The 20,692-nt window shown below is 38.0% G+C and overlaps 1 protein-coding gene and 1 long non-coding RNA gene across 2 annotated transcripts; one reads left to right on the top strand and one right to left on the bottom strand.

Annotated features, from left to right (window-relative positions):
* The first annotated feature begins 14,486 nt into the window (after nucleotides 1–14,486).
* Nucleotides 14,487–18,554, top strand: LOC113322772. Its single transcript, XR_003347282.1, has 5 exons — nucleotides 14,487–14,545; nucleotides 14,638–14,691; nucleotides 15,576–17,401; nucleotides 17,513–17,622; nucleotides 18,417–18,554. It is a non-coding gene; the product is annotated as an uncharacterized LOC113322772 (long non-coding RNA).
* A 14-nt stretch (nucleotides 18,555–18,568) lies between these two features.
* LOC113322762 lies at nucleotides 18,569–20,099 on the bottom strand. The gene is made up of 2 exons (XM_026570909.1): nucleotides 19,402–20,099; nucleotides 18,569–19,283 (listed from the first exon to the last, which is right to left on the bottom strand). Exons 1-2 carry the CDS (start codon nucleotides 19,852–19,854, stop codon nucleotides 18,798–18,800), a joined length of 939 nt encoding a protein of 312 aa, XP_026426694.1. The 5' UTR covers nucleotides 19,855–20,099; the 3' UTR covers nucleotides 18,569–18,797.
* Nucleotides 20,100–20,692: the final 593 nt, after the last annotated feature.

Raw genomic sequence — 20,692 nt, 5'->3', positions numbered from 1 at the left:
ATATGCCTGAATTCGTGATGTAGATCTATCGAAGTTTTGCTCACTAAGTCTGAAAGCTTCTGTGGTGGAGTCTAAATTCATGGGAGTACAAAATTCTTCATGTTCAAATTGTGGTGATTGGTACATGTGTGCATGGTCATTAGGGTTTATAAAAGATTGATCGCAACCCTCAAAGGATTGATTATGGTCCCAATGACTACCATTCTCACAATTTATGGGCATTTCATACCTTGGATTTTCTCTAGATTGCCTAAAATTATGCAAAATATGACAATTCTCAACAGGGTGGTCTAAACTACCACATGCGGGACATGCATAGATTTCAGGTTGCCTAAGAAAATTAGATGTGACAGATTCCTCATGTGATTGCATTTCTAAAGCTGTGATTCGAGCTTCTATTTGATCCATAAGTGATGATTGGGTGAGTGAGGCACTAGCAAAGTGTTCATTTTCACGTTGTGGCGAATGATGCATGTATGAATAGTCATTAGGGTTCATGTATTGCGGCTCGGGACTTTGAAAATGTCCATAATAATTCCTATGACTATTGACATCATGGTCCGTGGAAGGTTCATAACGTGGCAGATGCCCATAAGCAAGTTCTCTAAGAGTTTTATTTCCATCCCAGGAGCAGACCAATATCCAGACATGATTGGCTCAAAAGCTAAGTAACTATGTTACAAAGCTCAGAATTTGGTTTTTAAAGGGTTTGGATTTTTGGGAAAAATTTGGTTTTGGTGGGAGACATTTTTTTTTTTGGCAATTTGGTTTTAATGGGATATTTTAGAAAAAATTTGGTTGTCAAAATGGGAGCAAGTAAAATTTGGTTTTGAATGGGAGAAAGTTTTGGTTTTTGAAATTAGGAGCAATTTTTTTTTTTTTTTTTTTTTTTTTTTTAAAGAAAAATAAAATTAAAAAAATAAAATTTGGTTTTTGAATGGGAGCAAGCCCACTGTGCAAGCCTCTAATGAAATGGAAGGAAGGCTGCGGCCCACAATCGGTTATCAGCTGGGTCTAAACCCAGAGTCCAAAATACAAGTCCAATGGAAGAATTTAAACAAGCCCACACAAAATAAATACAAGCCCACAAATTAAACAACAAGCCCACACATAAATTATTACAAACCCAAAATAGAAAAATAAAAAGCCCAAAAAATTGGGTTAATTATTACAAGCCCACAAATAAAAAATTGGAAGCCCACAGGTTGGGTTCTCTCAATTGAATGGGTTTAGGCTTACCTTTGTAGCACAGCCCAGCTGCTCTGATATTGTTGCAAAAACCCAGTTGGGTTTTGGTTCTTTTCCTTAGTGGCGTCCCAGCAGAGGAAAAACAGGTTCAGAATCAGCAGGTCCAATAGCAAATGAAATGAAGCAGATGCAGATGCAAATGCTATGAAATGAAATGCAAAATAGCTAAGAAAAACACAGATAAAACACAGCACCAATCCCCGGCAGCGGCGCCAAAAACTTGGTAGGCCCCGGAAAGTCCTAAAAATTATCCCCGGCAGCGGCGCCAAAAACTTGGTGGGCCCGGAAAGTGTATAAAAATGATGCGATGGAAACGCGGGCCTACAGTAATACCGCAAGTGCACGGTCGTCAGTTGTAACTCGTGCAAGTACGGGTCGATCCACAGAGATTGGGTGTGTTTCGGAAAAGTGTCTTAGCTAATTGGGTTCCTAGATTTGCTTTAGGCTTAGAAGCCCTTTGGAAGTGTTGGGCTTAATGTACTATTGGGTTTGAATGCCCTTTGAATGGATTGGGCTTAGTGGGTTTGTAAACATAAAATGAACTGAGCTTGGGCTCAGTTGTCTTTAAAGTGCAAATGGGCTTTGGTTTTGGGAAACTGGTTTGAGCCTTGGGCTCAACAGTTCAATTTGATTTGGGCTTGGTTTTTGAAAGTTGGGCTCTGTTTCAGTGAGCTGATTTGAGCTTTGGGCTCAGCAGTTCAACTATGAGTTGGGCTTAACAGAGAACTAGGCTTTGGCCTTGGTCTTACAGTTGGTCTAGACCTTGGGCTTCTGTTTTAGTAAAGAATCTGGGCCTTTGGGAGTGATTTGGACTTGGCTTGGCAACTGCATGGGAAATGCACAACAGAGCAGGTGCACAGCAGGGATTGCAGCAGCAGCTTCAGCAGCAGCACTAGCAGGGGAAGCAACAGCAGGAGCAAGGGCTGCAGCAGTTGCAGGGCAGGAGAGGAAGCAAAGCAGCACAAGTGCTGCAGTAGAAGAGAAAGGGCAGCTGCAGCTTGACAGCAGCAGTTGCAGAGAAATGCAGCAGCAGCAAAAGTGACAGAAAAAGAACTGCACAGCAGCACAAGAGCTGCAGCAGCAATTGTAGCAAATAGAAGAAATGCAGCAGGAGCAAAGTAAGCAGTGAAAATGCAAAACAGAAAATGCATGTAAACCAAACAAATGAAAGAAAACATACTAACAGTTGAAGATGGATGGCAAACTAGGGCATTGATTCCACCTCTTAACCTAGACTAAGTTGGATATTCCAATTGCAACCAAAATGTCCTCCCGGTACTAGTTATCTGATTAAAGCATACTAGTCTGAGGTTTGGACCATAAGCAATTCACATGGGTTGCTGCCTTCAGTCACAGGGGTATCCTAACTACAGAGTATGCCTGACATACAATGTGAGAGCAAAGTGATGAAAAGCAAAAATTGTACTCTCCTACACAGTGGCTTTAAGGTTTCATCTTCACCCTAGTGGTGAATTAGAACATGCTAACAAACATCAAACAGATACACACAACAACATCATACACATCACAATAAAAAACATATGCAAATGGTTAACAGTGCAATGTAACAGGAGCAAGATAATAACAGTAACAATTGAAATTAAGCTAACCCAAATTGGGTGGAAACTTGGCTAGTCCAAGAACAGTTTTTACATCTCCTACACATCCCCTTTTATAGTTTTACAAATCCCTAAAATTTCTACAAACCCTAATGTTGATAACCCTAAATTGATTTTTGGGGAAAATCAAATTTGACATACCAATTGGATAATTTCGACCCAACCCATGCTTTGTACTGGCTTTACGCTGCTCGAAATCCCCTATTCTTCGTCTTCTTTGCACTGCAACCCTATCTTGGAGCGAAACCCTAAGCCTGCCTCTCTTAATCTTAGCACCTATGTGAGAAGACGCTACGAGGGAGAGAGATAGACTAGGGGGTTCGATAGGTCTCTTGGTCGGCTGGTTGTGGTGGTGGTGGAGCTCGAGGTCTGGTGGTGGCAGTGGAGTTGCAGGCGATGGTGGTTCTGGAAATGGTCGGGTGGAGAAGATGAGTTCGATGTTTTGGGAAGGAGGGAGTGTTTGGGTGGTAGTATAGGGTTTGGTGCTAGGGTGTGAAGCGGGATCATCTGAAGTTGATGCGCAGCGAGGAGATCCGTCGGATGTGAAGATGGTAGGTGGATCTAACGGTGGTATGAGAGATGAACTTCGACCGTTGGATTGTGAAATACAACAAAGTTAACGGCGAAGATCGAGGTTAGGTGCTGTAGTGTTAAGCGAAAGTATCGAGATTTGATGAACAGCAAGGGAGCGACCGTTGGATTCAACTACCATCTAATCTGAAGGCTTGGAATTTCAGCGCTGTGGTGTTTGGCAGAGACTTCAGATTTTGATGATCTATGAAGGAGAGATCATCGGATGCTTTGAGAACTGATCTGATGGCTGAGAACGGAGGCGTTTGTGTGTAGAAAATGAGGTGTGCGCACCATTCTTCGCGGCTTCCTTGCGTGATTTCTCCCGGCTTTTCACTACTTTTCTGCTCTTTTCCGCTCCGCAAGTCATCCAGACTTTATTTATTACCTAAAAATGCAAAATTAAGTAAGAAAAATATTTATTCTTGAAAACAATGAAAATACAGAATATGGGATAAAATGTAGAATTAATGCATAAAAGATGAGTTAAATGCCAACAAAAAAGGATAAATATATACAATATTTGGCACTCATCAGAAATCTCGCCACCTCAAGGCTATCCCAACTACTGTTCCCTTCCATCTACTCATTTATTCCAAATCTCCTGCGACATCTTCGCAAGATAAACCTTTATCTCCAATTCATGAAGACACTGCCTCTGACTTCATTTCTTCCAAATCTCCTGCGATATATTCGCAAGATAAACCTTTATCTCCAACTCGCGAGAATGCTGCCTCTGATTTCATTTCTCCAGTTGATCTTCCTATGACTGAAACTCCCCTTATGGTTCCTTTGCGAATGAAGCCTCTTCCTTCCCATGAGAAGTTTCTAACTTTCTGGCTCTACCAGTTCTCTTCCAAGTCTCCTCCTTGCGAAAGACCGTGGAAGGGATAATATTGCTTTCAAGGTTTTATCTGAGATTCTGATGATGGCAAGAAGTCTTCTACTGATCCCATCAAGTCTAATGTTTGCGAAATTCTGAGCAAGCATTTGGGTTCTGACAAAGCTGCTTCGCAGACAACTTTAGAAAAAAATGTAATGCTCTTCGTCTTGAAAATCAGAAACTTCAGAATGTTTTGCTGGATCGTGATAATCTTCGCAAGAAGAATGATGAATTAAGAGGTATGATTTCCTCATCTATGTCTTTAATTTGCCTTTTCGATGGTTTTATCCTTCCCCTGTTAATTATCCTTTAAATCCCTCTTTCGCATGTTAAGCATTAAATCAGAAACGAGTAATGGAGAGATATCAATTTGAATCTGCTGTTGAAGAAGCCCGTGTTGATAAAGAAGTCTTAATGGATCAATATAACCAATTAGATAACTCTATTCATATTCTCTTGATCAAATAAATAACTTACCAATGAAAATACCCAATTAGTTGAAAACAAGATCTATTAAGTAATGAAGTATCTCGTCTTTCTTATTCTTTAACCAAAGCTAATTTAGGGATGGAAACTTTATCAGATGAGAATAAAACCTTCTCAAGAGAAGCGAGTTTATTTAAACAAGATGGCGATATCTTCGCAACAACTTAATATTCTCCAAAAAGTATGTGCTGACCAAGAAAATCTCTTCGCTCTTTAAGAAATGAACTTAAAGAAGTAACAGAATCATCTATCACTGAAAGAGATTCACTCATTCAAGGTAGAATAGCTTTAAGTGTGAAGGCAAATCAGCTTAAAGATCAATATTCCAAATTAGAAGAATCTTATTCTTCTCTTGCGAAGAAAAATGCCTTCCTTGTTTCTAAAGAGAAAAATCTTCAGTCTCGACTTAAAGGTTTAGTTGGAGATAAATTTGATGACGCAATGGATCATTGGGAGAATAGTTGTCTATCCTTGATTCAACACTTATTTCGCAAAAGGAAGGTAGTCATAATAGTTTGACTGCCTTAATTATCTTTCCTTTGTCATATCTCTCTGAATTCCTTATCTTAATAAAATTTTGTATTCTATTTTTCGCAGAGTCTGAGAAGAATCTTCATTCTTCTATTTCTGATTTGGAGGCTAAATATGCTAAAATTCGCAAAGAGAATGCATTACTTGTCTCTACTCTTACTGGTTCTCGCGACCGGCAGAAAGGACTTGATTATCTTGCTTATTTTAAGGATATTCAAGATAGGAATCATCAAAGCACTTCTTCGCCAAGTTCATCTCCGGGCTGAAGTCCTTGTAAATGACATTTTATGTCCAACTCTCTTCCTCCTACATCAATTGATCCTTTAGAAGTAGATGATGATGAAGTTCCTCGTCCTGCTGATAGTGATTACGATTATGAAAGCGGTGCAGAGGATAATTTCCTGGAAGATGAAGAAGAAGTTCCTTCTAAAGAAGTATCTGCTGGTGTTAATCAGAATGAGAAAGAAATTTCTCCTGAAGAAGTAGTTGCTGGCGATATCAAGATGCTAATCAAGTAATTGCTGGTGATAATCAAAATGCTAGTCATGAAAGATCAAAGCCGAAATGAAGGAGAAGCTTGCGAGAATGTTGGCGAAGAATTCTGTCATCTCCTGCTACTGATATTGATATTGAAGCTTGAGCTTCTTTTCTAGCTTTGTTTTCTTGAGCTGTCTTATTTTTATTACTTTTGAGAGCTACATTTTTCAATCGACTTTTTGGAGTCAACTTTTCTTTTAATATTTTGTTGATAAGAAAGATAATGCTTCTTGTATATCGATTCCCATACTTGCCTCTCATTATCTTTCTTGCAAAAATAATCTGTTATAAATGCTTATAATTAGTTTGTTTTATTATATGGTCTTATTTTGCCTTCCTAATTAAAGGTCTTATTATGCCATCTCTTGTCATTGCGACAAAATCGCAGGACGTCCTTGCACTTTCATACAAAAACCCATTGATCTTGTCTTAACTTTTTTTTTATTATGGCCTCTTCAGGAATGTTGCGACAATATGACAGGCCTAAATATTCTTGCGAAAATAAAGCCCCATGACATTGCCGTCTTGCGATGAAATCGCAGGACGTCTTCGCACTTTCATGCGAAAACCCATTGATCTCATCTTATCTTTTTCTTTTGTATTATTGCCTCTTCAGGATGTTGCACAAATATGACAAGCCTTAATTATCCTTGCGAATAATAAGCCTCATGACATTTGCGTCTTAAGACACTTATCAGCTCCCTAATGGAGGGTGCCGCCCTTATCTTCCCCCTGGTTGCCCCTTCAAGGAGGCGTACTTCTACCATACAAGGTTAGCTCCTCCATCCAGTCTTAACAACAACCAGTTGTTTTCGCAGCCTCTTATCCCTTTTACCTATAGGGCTTATGGTTACGAGACTGCACCCTAAGTGGGGTTTTCTTCAGGCCGAGTGCAGTATAAGCCAAGACTTGTCAAGAATGGCAAGGACGCTTCAAACGCCCTCGGCACTCTTGACTCAACCGTGTACCTCGGCGCCTTGATCAGATCTGCACTCCTTGGGAGAGTCCTTATTACCTTAGTCGCCCAACCTAAGTCATATGCTTAAGTTGAGAATCCAAGGTGCCTCTCCCGGATGGGTTTTATTGACCCCAAATCTCCATGACTCAGGTTCCGGTGGCGGTATAGCCTTTCCCTGAGCATGTAACAGGTACCCCCTAATATGACGTACTTTAGGTCTTACATTTGCCTCTTGCGAAATTTTATTCGCGAACTAGGGTGTACGCCATAAAGGTTCGCCCCTTTCTTTTATGTCATTGTTTCTGCGAAAATTTCGCACATCATGATCTTGTTTGTCATGAATAATCCTGCAATTATTCTTTCAGAATTCATAACTTCTCAAAGCTTCTTACGGATAATATCTTTTCAAGTACAACTGTTCCATGGTCTATCTAATCTATGACCAACATCTCTTCCTTCTGGGTCCATTAATCTATAAGCTCTGTTCCAACTATCTCCTTTATGTAAGGTCCATCCCATTTTTTCGCTAATTTTCCACCATTTTCTCGCTGATATATTGGTGTTTCTCGCAGAACTAAATCTCCTGGTTGAAATTCACGTATTGACACGTTTATTATATTCTCGAGCTAATCTTCGCTGATAATTCTCCATATGTTGTAAAGCTTTTTCTCTTTTTTTCTAATTCATCAAGTTTGTTTAAATTAAACCCGCACTAAGATTTTTCTCCCAAGCTTCTCTTTTTGTTGTCGGAATAACAACTTCTGTTGGTAACACCGCTTCAACTCCATATGTTAAACAAAAAGGTGACATTCCAGTAGCTTCTCTTCTAGTTGTATTATAAGCCCATACTGCATTATGTACTTGTTCACACCATGATCTGTGATGTCCTTCTAATTTCTTCTTTAATATATCTGCAATTGTTTTATTTGTTGCTTCTACTTGCCCATTAGCTTGTGGATATAAAGGAGTGGACTTTCCACATTTTATCTTGAATGCATTAGTAACATTTCTATGTTCTGCCCCTCAAACTGTTTCCCATTATCAGATACCAACTGTGCAGGAATTCCAAATCTGCAAATGATATTTTCGAATATGAATGTAAAGATATCTTTGTCGCGAATATGTTGTACTGCCTTCACTTCTGTCCATTTTGTGAAATAATCTGTTGCGACTATTAAGTATCTTCTTTGTCCAGTTCCTGGTAAAAATGGCCCCACAATATCTAAGCCCCATTTTCCAAAGGGCCACACTGGTTGAAGATGACAATGGTGCTCCTGGTGCATGTATCTTCTTTCCATGCCGCTGACAATCTTCGCAACGTCTTGATATTTGTTTTGCATCTTCATGCATGTATGGCCAGTAATAACCTTGCATTTTTGCTCTATGTGCCAAAGATCTTCCTCCACTATGATTGCCAGCGTCTCCACTATGTAACATTTTCAGCACCTTTTCTCCTTCCTCTCGTGTCAAACATCTGAGTGATGGTCCACTAAAGATTTTCGGTATAACAACCCATCTCTTAATTCATAATTCGTTGCTCGGCTTTTTAACTTGTGTGTTTCCAATCTATTTCTTGGTGTTTCTCCTTTCGCCAAATATGCGTGAAGTCCATTCTCCAGTCTGCGACATATTTATTTGTTCTTCTTTTTCATTATCTATGACCATCACATCCACATCTTCCTCTTCTTTATTATGATGGTGACAGAAGTGTTTGTATTTTTATGCATCTCGCAGTTGGATCTGTCATCATACTTGAGATGAAAGCAAAAGCGTCTGCGAGTCTATTATCCTTTCTTGAAATGTGCCTCCATTTTATTTTGGGATTTTCGCTGACAATTCCAACCAGCTTCTTGTATTTCTTCAGGATGGTTCATTTGTAGTATACTCTCCTTTTATTTGGCGAATAACTAGCTGCGAATCACTAGTGATCCTGGCGTTTTCTAGTTTCATTTCTATTGCGAATTTTAATGCATGTATCACAGCTTCATATTCTGTTTCATTATTAGTGGATTCAAATTCCAACTGAATGAAAAAGCCATCTTTATTCCTTCTGGCGAAATTAAAACAATTCCAACTCCATTTCCTTCTCCATTTGATGATCCATCTACCAGTATTTCCCATCTATTTGGTTCTGTTAATAAATCTTTTGGATCTCCATGTTCTCTTCTCCATCATTTCTTCTACTGCTTCATCTTCTTCTAAAGGAAATTCTGCCAAGAAATCCGCAACAACTTGTGATTTTGGTGAAAAAATTCATATTTAATATCAAAATGGCCTACTTGTGCATTCCATCTCTCTACCCTTCCTGATCTTTTAGAATTCTTCATCACTGATTCAATTGGTACTTTTGTTAATACCTTTATCTTGTGTGCTTGAAAATATATGCGGAGCTTAAATGATGCATAAACTAATGCTAAGATTAACTTTTCAATCTTTGAGTAATTCTTCTCTGCGGTATTAAAAGTTTTGCTAATGTAATAAATGGGTTTCTCCACTCCTGCGTCTACTCGCAATAATACAACACTTAATGCATGCGACGTTGTCGCAAGGTAAATCAATAATTCTTCTCCTGGTTCTGCCTTTTGTAAATAGTTGTATTCATAAGATGTTATTTGATTCCTTGAAAAGCCTTTTCACATTCATCACTCCATTTAAATTTCGCACCCTTCTTGAGTATATCGAAAAAATATTTGCATTTTTCTGATGATCGCGAAATGAATCTCCCCAGCGAAGCTAGAAGCCCATTCAACTTTTGTACATCTTTTATTGTTGCTGGTGTTGGCATGTCACGAACTGCTTGCACTTTTTCCGGATCAATATGTATTCCTTCCTTTGATACAATGTAGCCTAAAAATTTTCCCGATGCAACTCCAATATTACACTTCTCGGGATTCAATTTAATGTTATACTGCCGCATTTGTTCAAAAATCTCCCTCAAGTCTTGTACATGGTCTTTAGCTTCCTTACTCTTTACCAACATGTCATCCATGTATACTTCTAATGTTTTGTGTATCCATTTTGCGAACACCTTATCTACCATTCTTTGATATGTTGCTCCCGCATTTCGCAAACCAAACGGCATTTTCGTATAACAATATAAACCTCTAGGAGCAAAGAAAACAGTATGTTCTTGATCTTCTTCAGCGATAGGAATTTGGTTATACCCTTTGTACCCATCTAGAGATGATACCCTATCATTTCCTGCTGCAGATTCCACCATTTGAGGAATATCGGGTAATGGAAAACTATCTTTAGGGCAAGCTTTGTTCAAATCAGTGAAATCTATGCTGATTCCCTTGTTTTTCTTTGGGACAATGACCATATTCCCTATCCATTATGGGTATTTAGCTTCTCTTATAATTCCTGCCTCCAGCATTTTCTGTAATTCTTCTTCTATTTGGGAATGGTAAGTTGTTGCGATTTTTCTTATTCTCTGTTTAAATGGTCTCACATTTTTGTTAATCTCCAGTCTGTGGCAAGCAATTATTGGATCTATTCCTGGTATCTCATCCATGTTTCCTGCGAAAATATCTCTATATTCTTGCAGTAAATTGACAGTTATTTCTTCTTCTTCTATATCCATTTTGGTCCCAATTCTCAACACTAGAGGCTCCTCTTCAGTCCCAACATTTATTTCCTTTGTTGGTTCTGCGGCGTAACTGGGTTTAGGTTCTCCCATTGGTGTGGGTTCTTTAATTGCTTTTATGGATCCTTCTCCTTCTTCCGAAATTTCGCCGGGTATTCCTTTGCCTTCTTTCGCCCTTATCATATACACTCTAAATTCTTCTTCCTTCTATGCTTCCTTTACCAATTTTCTGTGAAATTGTTTCCTTTTTGCTTGTTCTTCATAACGCCTTACTTCAATTTGATGACATAATTTCGCATTATCAACATCTCCTCTGATTTCACCTATTCCACTTGGAGTGGGGAATCTAATACATTGATGCAACGTTGATACCACAGCTTTTATCGCATGTATCCATGATCTTCCTAATAACATATTATATGGCGATTCCATATCCACCACGCACAATGTCACATGTGTCGATTTTTCCAAGTGGAATTCATACCACTATTTCTCCTTTAGGTTTTGTTGTGGATTTTCCAAAGCCGTGAACAAAATATGTTTAATTGTACATTTGTTCATCTTTAAATCCCATTCTCCGAAATGCATGATAAAATATTATATCAACTGAACTTCCTGCATCAATTAAAGTTATGTTCAACATCCATTCTCCTGTGGATTTTTTGCTGTATCCTTCTCTTTTCGTGTAATAGGCATTGTGACAACCAATGGAGATGTATGATTCAAATTTTCTTTTGGTATTTCTTCTGCCATGAATACAATTCTTTGCTTTTCCCAATCTTTCAAAGGTGAAGTTTTTTTCCACCACCATAATTTTCTTTCTTTCAAAATTTCGTTTATGTATTCTTCCTTTGATGTTTTCATGGAATTCATTAACCAAGCTTTTTGTTATCATATTACACTCCAATTTTTTGCCATATTCATTAACTCTATTCATCTTTCCTCTAACTGATTCACTGATTTGTTTAATCACTTTCTTGATTTGAATTTTCTCAATCATCAATCTTCAACTTTCGATCTTCAATCTTCCTGTTTCTAGCGCCATTATGTAGTTGCAGGAAATCCTACAATACACCCCTAGCATGATTTTATCGTTGATCAGCCTATTTTTAGGTTTACACTCTTAATTTTATTGATTAATTTCTTAATATTCTTACAAGGAAAATAAAGAAATCAAGAATGATCTTTGCTCTCAACTTTCTCTCTCCTATTTACTTATCTCTCACTCAAAAAAGATCTCTCCCCTCCTTTACAACTCGAATGACTATTTATAAGGGAAATACATAGTGGATGACAGCTAATCTATCCTTTATTTTCGGATATGGTTTGCGACATTCTCGCAACCTTACAAATGTTGACTTCGCAAGCTTTCTAATTTTCGCAAGACCATCACACCTTTCTCATGATTCTTTCTGATATCGTTTCTGAAATTGTTCTGCGACACTTTTGCGCAATACCATTGTTAACTTCGCTGAGACATAACTGTTGTGAGATTCTGATCCTACACATAAACCATAAGCCCATTTTTATTCACCAATTAAAAAAACGATTAAAAAAATGATTTTTTGTGTAAACATATTGATCAGGGAGGTCTGGGTTTTAAGGAAGCTAACAAGGTAAATCAGGCTTTGGTTAGTCGAATAGCTTGGAGATTAGTCAGTCAACCAAATGACCTTTGGGCTCAGATTTTGAAAGGTAAATATTTCAAAAAAACAGGAGCGTCACATGCCAAGAAGAAAGCTCATGCCTCTTGGATATGGAAGTGCATACTTCAAGGCATTGAACATATTAAAAATAATAGTATTTGGGAGGTTGGGGATGGATCATCGATCAACATTTGGGAGGATAGATGGCTGCCAACTAGAATACAGACCTTAGCTAACTCAGTTCATAAGTCAAGCACCAACATAACACTTGTGTCAGAATTAATTAATCCAGACACTAAAAAGTGGAACTTGCTTTTGTTATAATCTACTTTTGATAATGCCTTAGTGCAGGAAATAGTTAACATAAACCTTTACACTACCAGGAATGGTCAGCTCAAAAAGGATAAGCTAAGATGGACCTTAACCAAGAATGGTGAATTCTCTGTAAGTCCTTATATGCAAAACTAATTAATCCCAACAATCCAGTATCTCAGTCATCCAAAAAATTCTGGAAAGGGTTATGGAGCATGGATACGTCTCAACAGATAAAATTGTTCATCTAGAAGGTTTTGCAAGATGCTTTACCAACAAAACTTAAACTAAAAGCAGCCAGCGATGAAGACAAAAAATGTGTTTTCTGCCAGCATATGGAAGAATCTACTTATCATCTTTTTTTGAATGCGCATATGCAAAGACAGTTTGGAGCTTGCCACCAAAAGCTTCACAGGGAGTACCTCTAAACCAACTTCATGCTAAAACCTTTTTAGAACACTATAATGAATGTCAAACAGGAAACTTAAATTCCATATCCATGGCCTTAGCAGCAACCAAGTGCTGGTTCATATGGAAGGAACGTTATCTAAGGGTTTTTGAAAATAAAATAAGAACACCTAAATAATTAGAAATAGCTATAGCCAGACATTTTGCTTATTGGCATCCAGAAAACATGGAAACAAATTATAGAATGCGTAGTTCTGTTCAACCTAGGAATATTTATTGGAAATTACCAGTTGTGAATACTTTGAAATTAAACTGTGATGCATCTTGGATATCTGAAATCACTAATGCTGGTTTTGGTTTTGTTATTCGAAACTCAATAGGAACCTTTCGAGCAGCAGAATGTGGATGGTGCAGGACCTTCTCAGCTCAAGAGGCAGAAGCTGTAGCTCTACTAAGGGCAATACAATGGGCCAACAGACACAATGTTCAAAATCTGGCGATAGAAGGGGATAACCAGGCAACCATAGAGTTTTTACAAGGAAAGAAAAATGCTGTGAACTGGCAATGCATAGCAATCTTGGAAGAAGTTAAACTTGTAGCAGATAAATTAGTTTCTTTTAAAGGTTTTCAGTATGTAGACAGAAGACACACAAGGTGGCAGACTTATTGGCAAAAGAAGGGCAACGATCAAGTAACACAACTTCTTGGACTGATCAAGCTCCTAGTTTTTTATTTCCTGCAATTGCTTTTGACACTGTAAAAACATGTGAATTAAGTAACTCTAATGACACTACCTATGTATCTTGTTCAGCCATGATTAATCTAACAAATTCAGTCATTGGACGAGCAACTCATCAAGAGTTAGTCTCTGGAGAGCCTGAATTAGCAGATTAATGATGGATTAGTAATATAAGTCTTATTTTCAAAAAAAAATTAAAAAAAAAGAACGTGAACCATAAGCCAATTTTTATTCAACAATACGTGCTTTTCTCTACAAAACATTTAGGACTGTGCAACGCATGGGCGTAACAATTATACATGTCCCAACTTTTATTTCTGTACCTAAAAATTAGTCCCGTAAGAAAACTTACATGTTTTCTGCAAATATCTAGGTTCGTGCAGAGCACGGGCGTCACACCTAGTTCAGTTAATCTCGGCCGAGTCAGACAATATTCTGGCCAAAATTTTGTATCGCCGAGATTGGAAATCTCGTTTGCTCAACAGCCGAGACCGAGAAAACTGGCGACAACCGTGATCAACTACTTGGGTTTCAATATAATAAGAGACAAGTTGAACATTCGTCCATTATAGTTCAACTTGAGGGGGGTTTCAAGACTAGTCCTCCGCTACACATTGCAGTGAGCCCAGCCCAGCTCTTTGAAACTAGGTGCCCCGTAACTGAATTTCCCGTCTTTGTAATAAGCTTCATAAAATGTAAACAATTCCAACAAAAATAGCACAATCTGCATCACCAACCGCAGAAGCAACAAACGAAAAGCACGTGTTTATGATCATTTCAAATTGCGCGGGAATATTTAAAGGTACAAATTTGAAATTTGAAAATTCGTACTCTATGAAAAGAGTCACGGGTTAACTTTTTGACCAGTCTTATCATCATCATCACTTTACTTTGCGCTCTTCTTCCTATAAAGCAACATTTTCTAGTCCTCATTATTCAATTGTCTTCTCTCTCTCCCTCCCACTGATTTTTCTTCTGGTTGTTTTTACAGGAGAGAGACTGAGAGAGAGATTAGTTTGGAGGTGAACTACTTCAGATCTGATCAATCTTCTTCTCTTCTTTCTCTTTTCCATATAATTTCAAGATTTTGATCATCTTTTTACTGGCATTGCAGGGTTGCTGTTGCTGGAAAAGAATCCTTAGATCTACCTACTTTGGATTGATTTTGGTGAGTACTACTGCTAATACCTTACACTTTTGTTTCTTTAGTTCTTCTTTTTCTTCATCAAATTCAAATGTTTGTTTGTGTTCTTGTGATATCTTTTAGGTTATAATTATACTCTAGTTTACACATGTTGGTTTGCTTCATGTTCTTTCCATGTTTATAAAGCATGGGGTTAGAGTTTGTATTAAGGTTATTATTATTCCTCTGATACCCATGTTCTGTTTTGATGACCTCTTTTTGGTATTATTAGATCTGGTTCCAATTGAAAACTTCTGTTCTATCTTTTTTCTTATGGAGTTCAAGGAATTGAAATAAATGATAAAAGCAGCTAATGTACATGTGTTCTCTACAGTACATGCTATACTTTTACTTTACTTGATAACTGATTTAAATTCTGCTTCATTTACCCTGATTTCTTAAGCGAATTCATATGTTATTGAGTCTAAAGATTGATTGAACATCTGAAATCCGAAGTGATTAAGTTGTTAAAATGACTTTGTTTGCTTCATGTTGTCTTATATTTTCGATTTTTCTATGTTTGGTTGATATCATGACGTTGTACTAGTTTGTTTATCTTTACTTTTCGAATGCTGTGTCTTAGGGTAAACTCTTGCCTATTCTACTTATAAATTGCTAGCTAGTACCACCATCTGTGATGCTGTAGTTGTTGTTATGCATCACCAACTGCTTGTTCATTTTTTGTTCTTGTTTATTAACATGGTTAAAGTTTTTCTTAGTCATAAACTCTAATCCATGCTTTGTTTAATCCATTTCTTATTGAGTATATACGGAATAGGAATGAATGTGTATTTTGTACTAGTATATCCAATACTCTTTAATGTTTGTCATCCTTTATGTATTAACCTTTGCTTATGTTTCCTTGGCAGTTTCGTGCATTGAATTCTCTGCTATAGCACAAAGCAGGCCACCACTCAGTTCCGTGAACTGAGAGGTGCACCACTCGATTCCGTGAATTGAGAGGTGCAATGGCAAGCCACTGCTCAGTTCCGTGAACTGAGCGGAGGGCAAATGCAAAGGCAGGCCACCACTTAGTTCCGTGAACTTTGGGGTGCACCGCTCAATTCCGTGAATTGAGCAGGCCGCTTCTTAGTTCTAAGAACTAAGAGGTGCATAAATGTGTGCTAAATGGAGAACGTCTCCCTCACTAAACCAGCTTCGCGATGTACACATTCAGCTGCAACTTTTGAAACACAGCCTAGTGAGCTTCTGTTTCTCTCCCTCTTTTTTTCTGTCAGTTTTGCATAAATTTCATTCTTACTTGAGGATTGGAGTATCTTGCATATATTTTTGTTGCACAACTTGATTACTTATTGCAGGGACATATTCAGTAGGGGGAGTAGTTAAATCAGAATGCTTGCCTGCTTGGCATTTGATCAGCCTGCTGCTTGCGTAAAGTTTAACCAAAAAATAACCCTGTTTAGCTTTTGTTATATTGCTGACTAGATCATTGGTACTCTGCTAGTATATGCAGTTCTATTATTTCTTTTATAATCATATCTTGTGTTGAATATGTTTGACAAAGAAGAAAACAGGTCACATGTCAAGTCAACTGGTACCCATTCTTAACTCTATCTCAATGTATACTTAACACGCCCTTATATTGCAAGAATGCCGGAGTTTCTTTTTTACTTGTAACAGGTCTATCAATCTTGTGCTAAGTTTCTGCCATTTTTCTCGATGAGGGTCAGGTTAGTACATTCTTTTCTTACGTCGACATGCGTTGATGCTTAGAGTTTAAAGCGCCCATGTCACATTCCATTTGGGCATAATGTTTCTTTCAGATAAAAAGGTAAATATTTTTAACTCTAATTCTATGCTTATTATGATCTGCCAAAAATTGTTTCTAACTTGAGCGTCGGAGTATCTTTTTTGTTTTTCGCAGGTCTTCCTTTTGTATTCCTATGACAAATTCAATTAGCAGAGTTGTTGAAATGGAATGTTGGTGCCTCGTGGGGAATATTATCTGTTTTTTTCTATGTTTTGCATTAAAATTGTTTCTAACTTGAGCGTCGGAGTATCTTTTTGTTTTTGCAGGTCTTGCCTTTGTATTCCTATGACGAATTCAATTAGCAGAGTTGTTGAAACAGAATGCTGGTGCCTCGTCGGGAATATCATCTGTTTTTTTTTCTATGTTTTGCATAAAATTGTTTCTAACTTGAGCTTCAGAGTATCCTTTTTGTTTTCTGCAGGTCTTGCCTTTGTATTCCTATGACAAATTAAATTGACAGAGTTGTTGAAATGGAATGCTGGTGCCTCGTGGGGAATGATATCTGTGTTATTTTTTATTATGTTTTGCATAAAATTATTTCTAACTTGAGCGTCGGAGTGTCTTTTTTGTTTTTTGCAGATCTTGCCTACGACCCATTCAATTAGCTGAGTTGTTGAAACGGAACGCTATTACTCTTTGCATAAAATTGTTTCTAACTTAGCATCGGAGTATCTTTTTTGTTTTGTTTTTTGCAGGTCCTGGCTTTGTATTCCTACTATCGCCAATATATTTAGCAGAGTTGTTGAAACAGAATGCTGGTGCCTCATTGGGAATGCTATCTGTTTGGCTTTTGGAATTTCATCAGTTTGCCTTTAGGGTATGTCTGACTTCTAAGGATACAAATGGAGACTGATCAGTCCTTTGAATTGTATAATAATGTGACCCTCCTCGTCCCTAAAGGAGGCTACATTTCAACTTCAAAAGGTGCACTTCCAACTCCTATCTTATTCAAATCAAAAGTATATATTCTAACTCTACTTTTGTGTAAAGTCTTCCTGAGTAAACCTTCTGAATATCTTTTTCTGATTTTGCAAGTCTTGCCTGCTTATTTGGAGGCCACTCATTAGGGATAATTTGTATAGTGGAATGCTGGTGCCTGGTAGAGAATGCTTTCGTGCTTAAAAGTATACCAGTCTGTTGCCAGGGTATGTTCAGACCAAAGCAACTCATTTTGAGCCTTCTCATTTTGTTTCTGATCTAGATTATCAGTTATAATTTAGTTATATCATTTGCTTAGTTTTCCCTTGGAAGTAGGAATAAAAGCATGGGGATCCAGTAGTGGGGAACTGATAAGTAAATTGCTTTGGTAGGAGTGCACTATAAGTTCTGTGGTACACAATGGCCTACCTTAACGTTACCTTCTTGTTACTTGTATTTGAAATGAGGTCTGTTGGTGAATGCGGTAGGGTGAATGTGATGATACAAGTGCCTTGCTCATTATCCTCCCTTAGCTGTTACAAAATGTAGAGGGTATCCACAGTATACCATTGTAAACTTAATTTTGTGTTTCATGCTTGGGATTGATTTCCTACACATTTGCATCATTTATGAGAATTAATAGATTTAGACCAATCATGTACACAAATCTCATCGGGTTTAGCTTAGGAATTCGAGTGTATTAAAATTTGCTATTTCTTCACTGTTTTGGTGTATAATAAAGGAAACCCTGGTTGCACAGATGGCTGTCACTTTTAGTGCTTCTTCATGATTGTTATTATGTAAAAAAACGGTGGGGCTCTATAAAAAATGTTCAGAAAAAGCAAGATGTATGTTGTTGAGCTTGCATCAATCTTAATGGTGTTCCAAATGATTGTACATAACTCTGCTTGCTGAATCTAATCAGTTCCATGTGATATAGAGTTAACCTCTCTGTGAGGATTCATAGAAGCATTGGACCACTGAGCCTCAGCTGACTTTCTTTTTCCCTGTTCTGCTGTAGGTTCAGGAAAGTACTAGTCACAAGTTTGATTCTAAAGTCTGACAAAGAGGCGTTTTATCTGGCCAAGTTAAACATGAATGCTAATTTAGACAATCTTGCCGGAAATAACATGATGCTGCCTGTAATCTATTCCACTCAGATGCACAACGGGATTGCGCGCTGGCTAAGAAGTTCTAGTTTATTTATATTCAATCAAGCATTTGTTACAGCTTGTATTGCTGTAAACAATGTATGAAATCATCCAGACAATTACAAACCCAATTTGAGGGTAATAATCCATATCAACTACTTTTCTCTAAAATTGTTCATATCTATGTACATTCCCCCCATTCTCCCAGCTCCATCAACCACCATCACCACGGCCTTGTTCTAATTGCGCATTCAGTGACCAAGTAGCCATGAGTACTTGAGCTGCAAATCTGCGCTTTCCCCAAAACACTTAGCTCTAGCCAAGCAGAAGTGAGTGCAGAACCCAAGTGATGACCCAACTCTACATGTTTTCAGAATATAACAAGATGATGCAGATTCAACTCCTTTCCCTTGGATTACCACCCCCCATGTCTTTGTGCTGTTACCACTCATATCCGAGGCAATAACCTCATCATTTTCGTCCTCGCCACCGTCATTCTCCTCCGCCTTTAGCTGTTCAACCAGTATGATTCCATCAGGTACAGGACTCCCTTCCTCCCATCTCTTTGTAACACCATTCCAACTATCCGCGTCAGCTTTCGTTTTCTCGAGCACTGGTTCCGCAGCAGTAGTAGATGTAGAATTAGAAGATCTAATTGATGAAATTCCCCCAACTCCTTTACTTATTGATGAGTAAATGTGCACCAGTAGCGGCGCCTCGCCTATGTTCTTCACAATCTGTTCAATTACAGTACAATAATTCAATCAATCAAATCAAATCACAAATCGAAATTCAACCACTGAAATTCATCAATCAACTGAACAACAAGAAGAAGAAATCTAAAAGAATTTATACCTCAGGAACTGAAAATGTCATCCATTGATCAAGCTTGTCAGCAGAGATGGGAGAAGAAGGTACCTTCTTCTCTTCATCCTCCTCCTCCTCATCTCCATACACTCCGACCTTGATTTCTCTGACAACTGCTGAAACTGCATTATCCTGTATCTGTTGATTCTTCTCCTTCTTCTTCTTCATTTCTGTCCCAAAAACTGTATCCAAGTAAGCTGCTGTTGTTGTAGATGCAGAGCAATTACTCACTACTGATCCTCTTCTGTTTCTGTGATGATGATTATTCAAAATCGAACATCCTTGTAGAGTGATTCTCTTCTGCTTCTGCTGATTGAATTTGAGATGATGATGATTCTGAAAATGAAGACAAGTACAAGATGAAGACGATGATGATTCAATAGATGATTTCAGAATCGAGCCACCACATCTGATTCCCAAAGAAGAAGAAGAAGAAGCCATTTGATTCGATTGATTCTTTTCTTCCAGAAATCAAATCAATCCAGAAAGAAAAAAACCCCAATTTCAATTCTCAATCCCTGAATTTGATTGATGAAATCCTAAATCTCTCCTTTCCCAAAATTCGCCTTCTGAATTCTGATGAAGAAGAAGAAGAATTCCTAAGGAGATAAAGGAATTGAAATAAGTGGGAGTTGAAATCTTCTTCCTCTTCTTCTTCGGAATTCGTCGTCATCTTCATTTCTCTTCTCTTTTTCTAGGAGGATTCGGATTTTGGATGAGAAATCCGATGTGGCAGAGGAATGCCTTGTACGCATTCCGGCACGCGCTTTTCTTGCACTTGATTCATGTGGCACACGTTTCGGCAATCGCTGCCTTTACATATACAAGTGCTGGGAAGGGGCTAAACGTAGGCTTGTACGTATGGTTTTGCGGTTTCGGTTCTCTCATCTACACATCAAATGATTTTTGTTTGTGGTATCGGCCGACATTGGATTGTGCCGGGGGTTTAGATTTGTGGGTGAACTATGGTCGGTCATATATAGATTCACGCCTTGTTTGGTCAGATTTGACTCGGGCTTTCAGTCTGATTTTTGGCTTGTTTGTTTGCATCTGGGTCGGTGTTCTGAGTCGATCCCTGACTATAATTTGTTTGTGGTACTGGCTGGGGGATTTTTGGTAAGTGGGTAAACTATAAAAAAAGTGAAAATTGACTTGCATTATAATTATTTGCATCTTACTCCCTCACGTTCTTTATTATTATTAACATTAACGACGAGGTTTATTATCGTTTCTCGCATGTCCCCGGAAATTTAGAGTGGGTGCAAATTCTCCCAATTTG

This window comes from Papaver somniferum, chromosome 1, assembly GCF_003573695.1.
Source record: "Papaver somniferum cultivar HN1 chromosome 1, ASM357369v1, whole genome shotgun sequence".
Taxonomy (NCBI): domain Eukaryota; kingdom Viridiplantae; phylum Streptophyta; class Magnoliopsida; order Ranunculales; family Papaveraceae; genus Papaver; species Papaver somniferum.
This window is presented reverse-complemented; position numbering and strand designations above follow the sequence as displayed.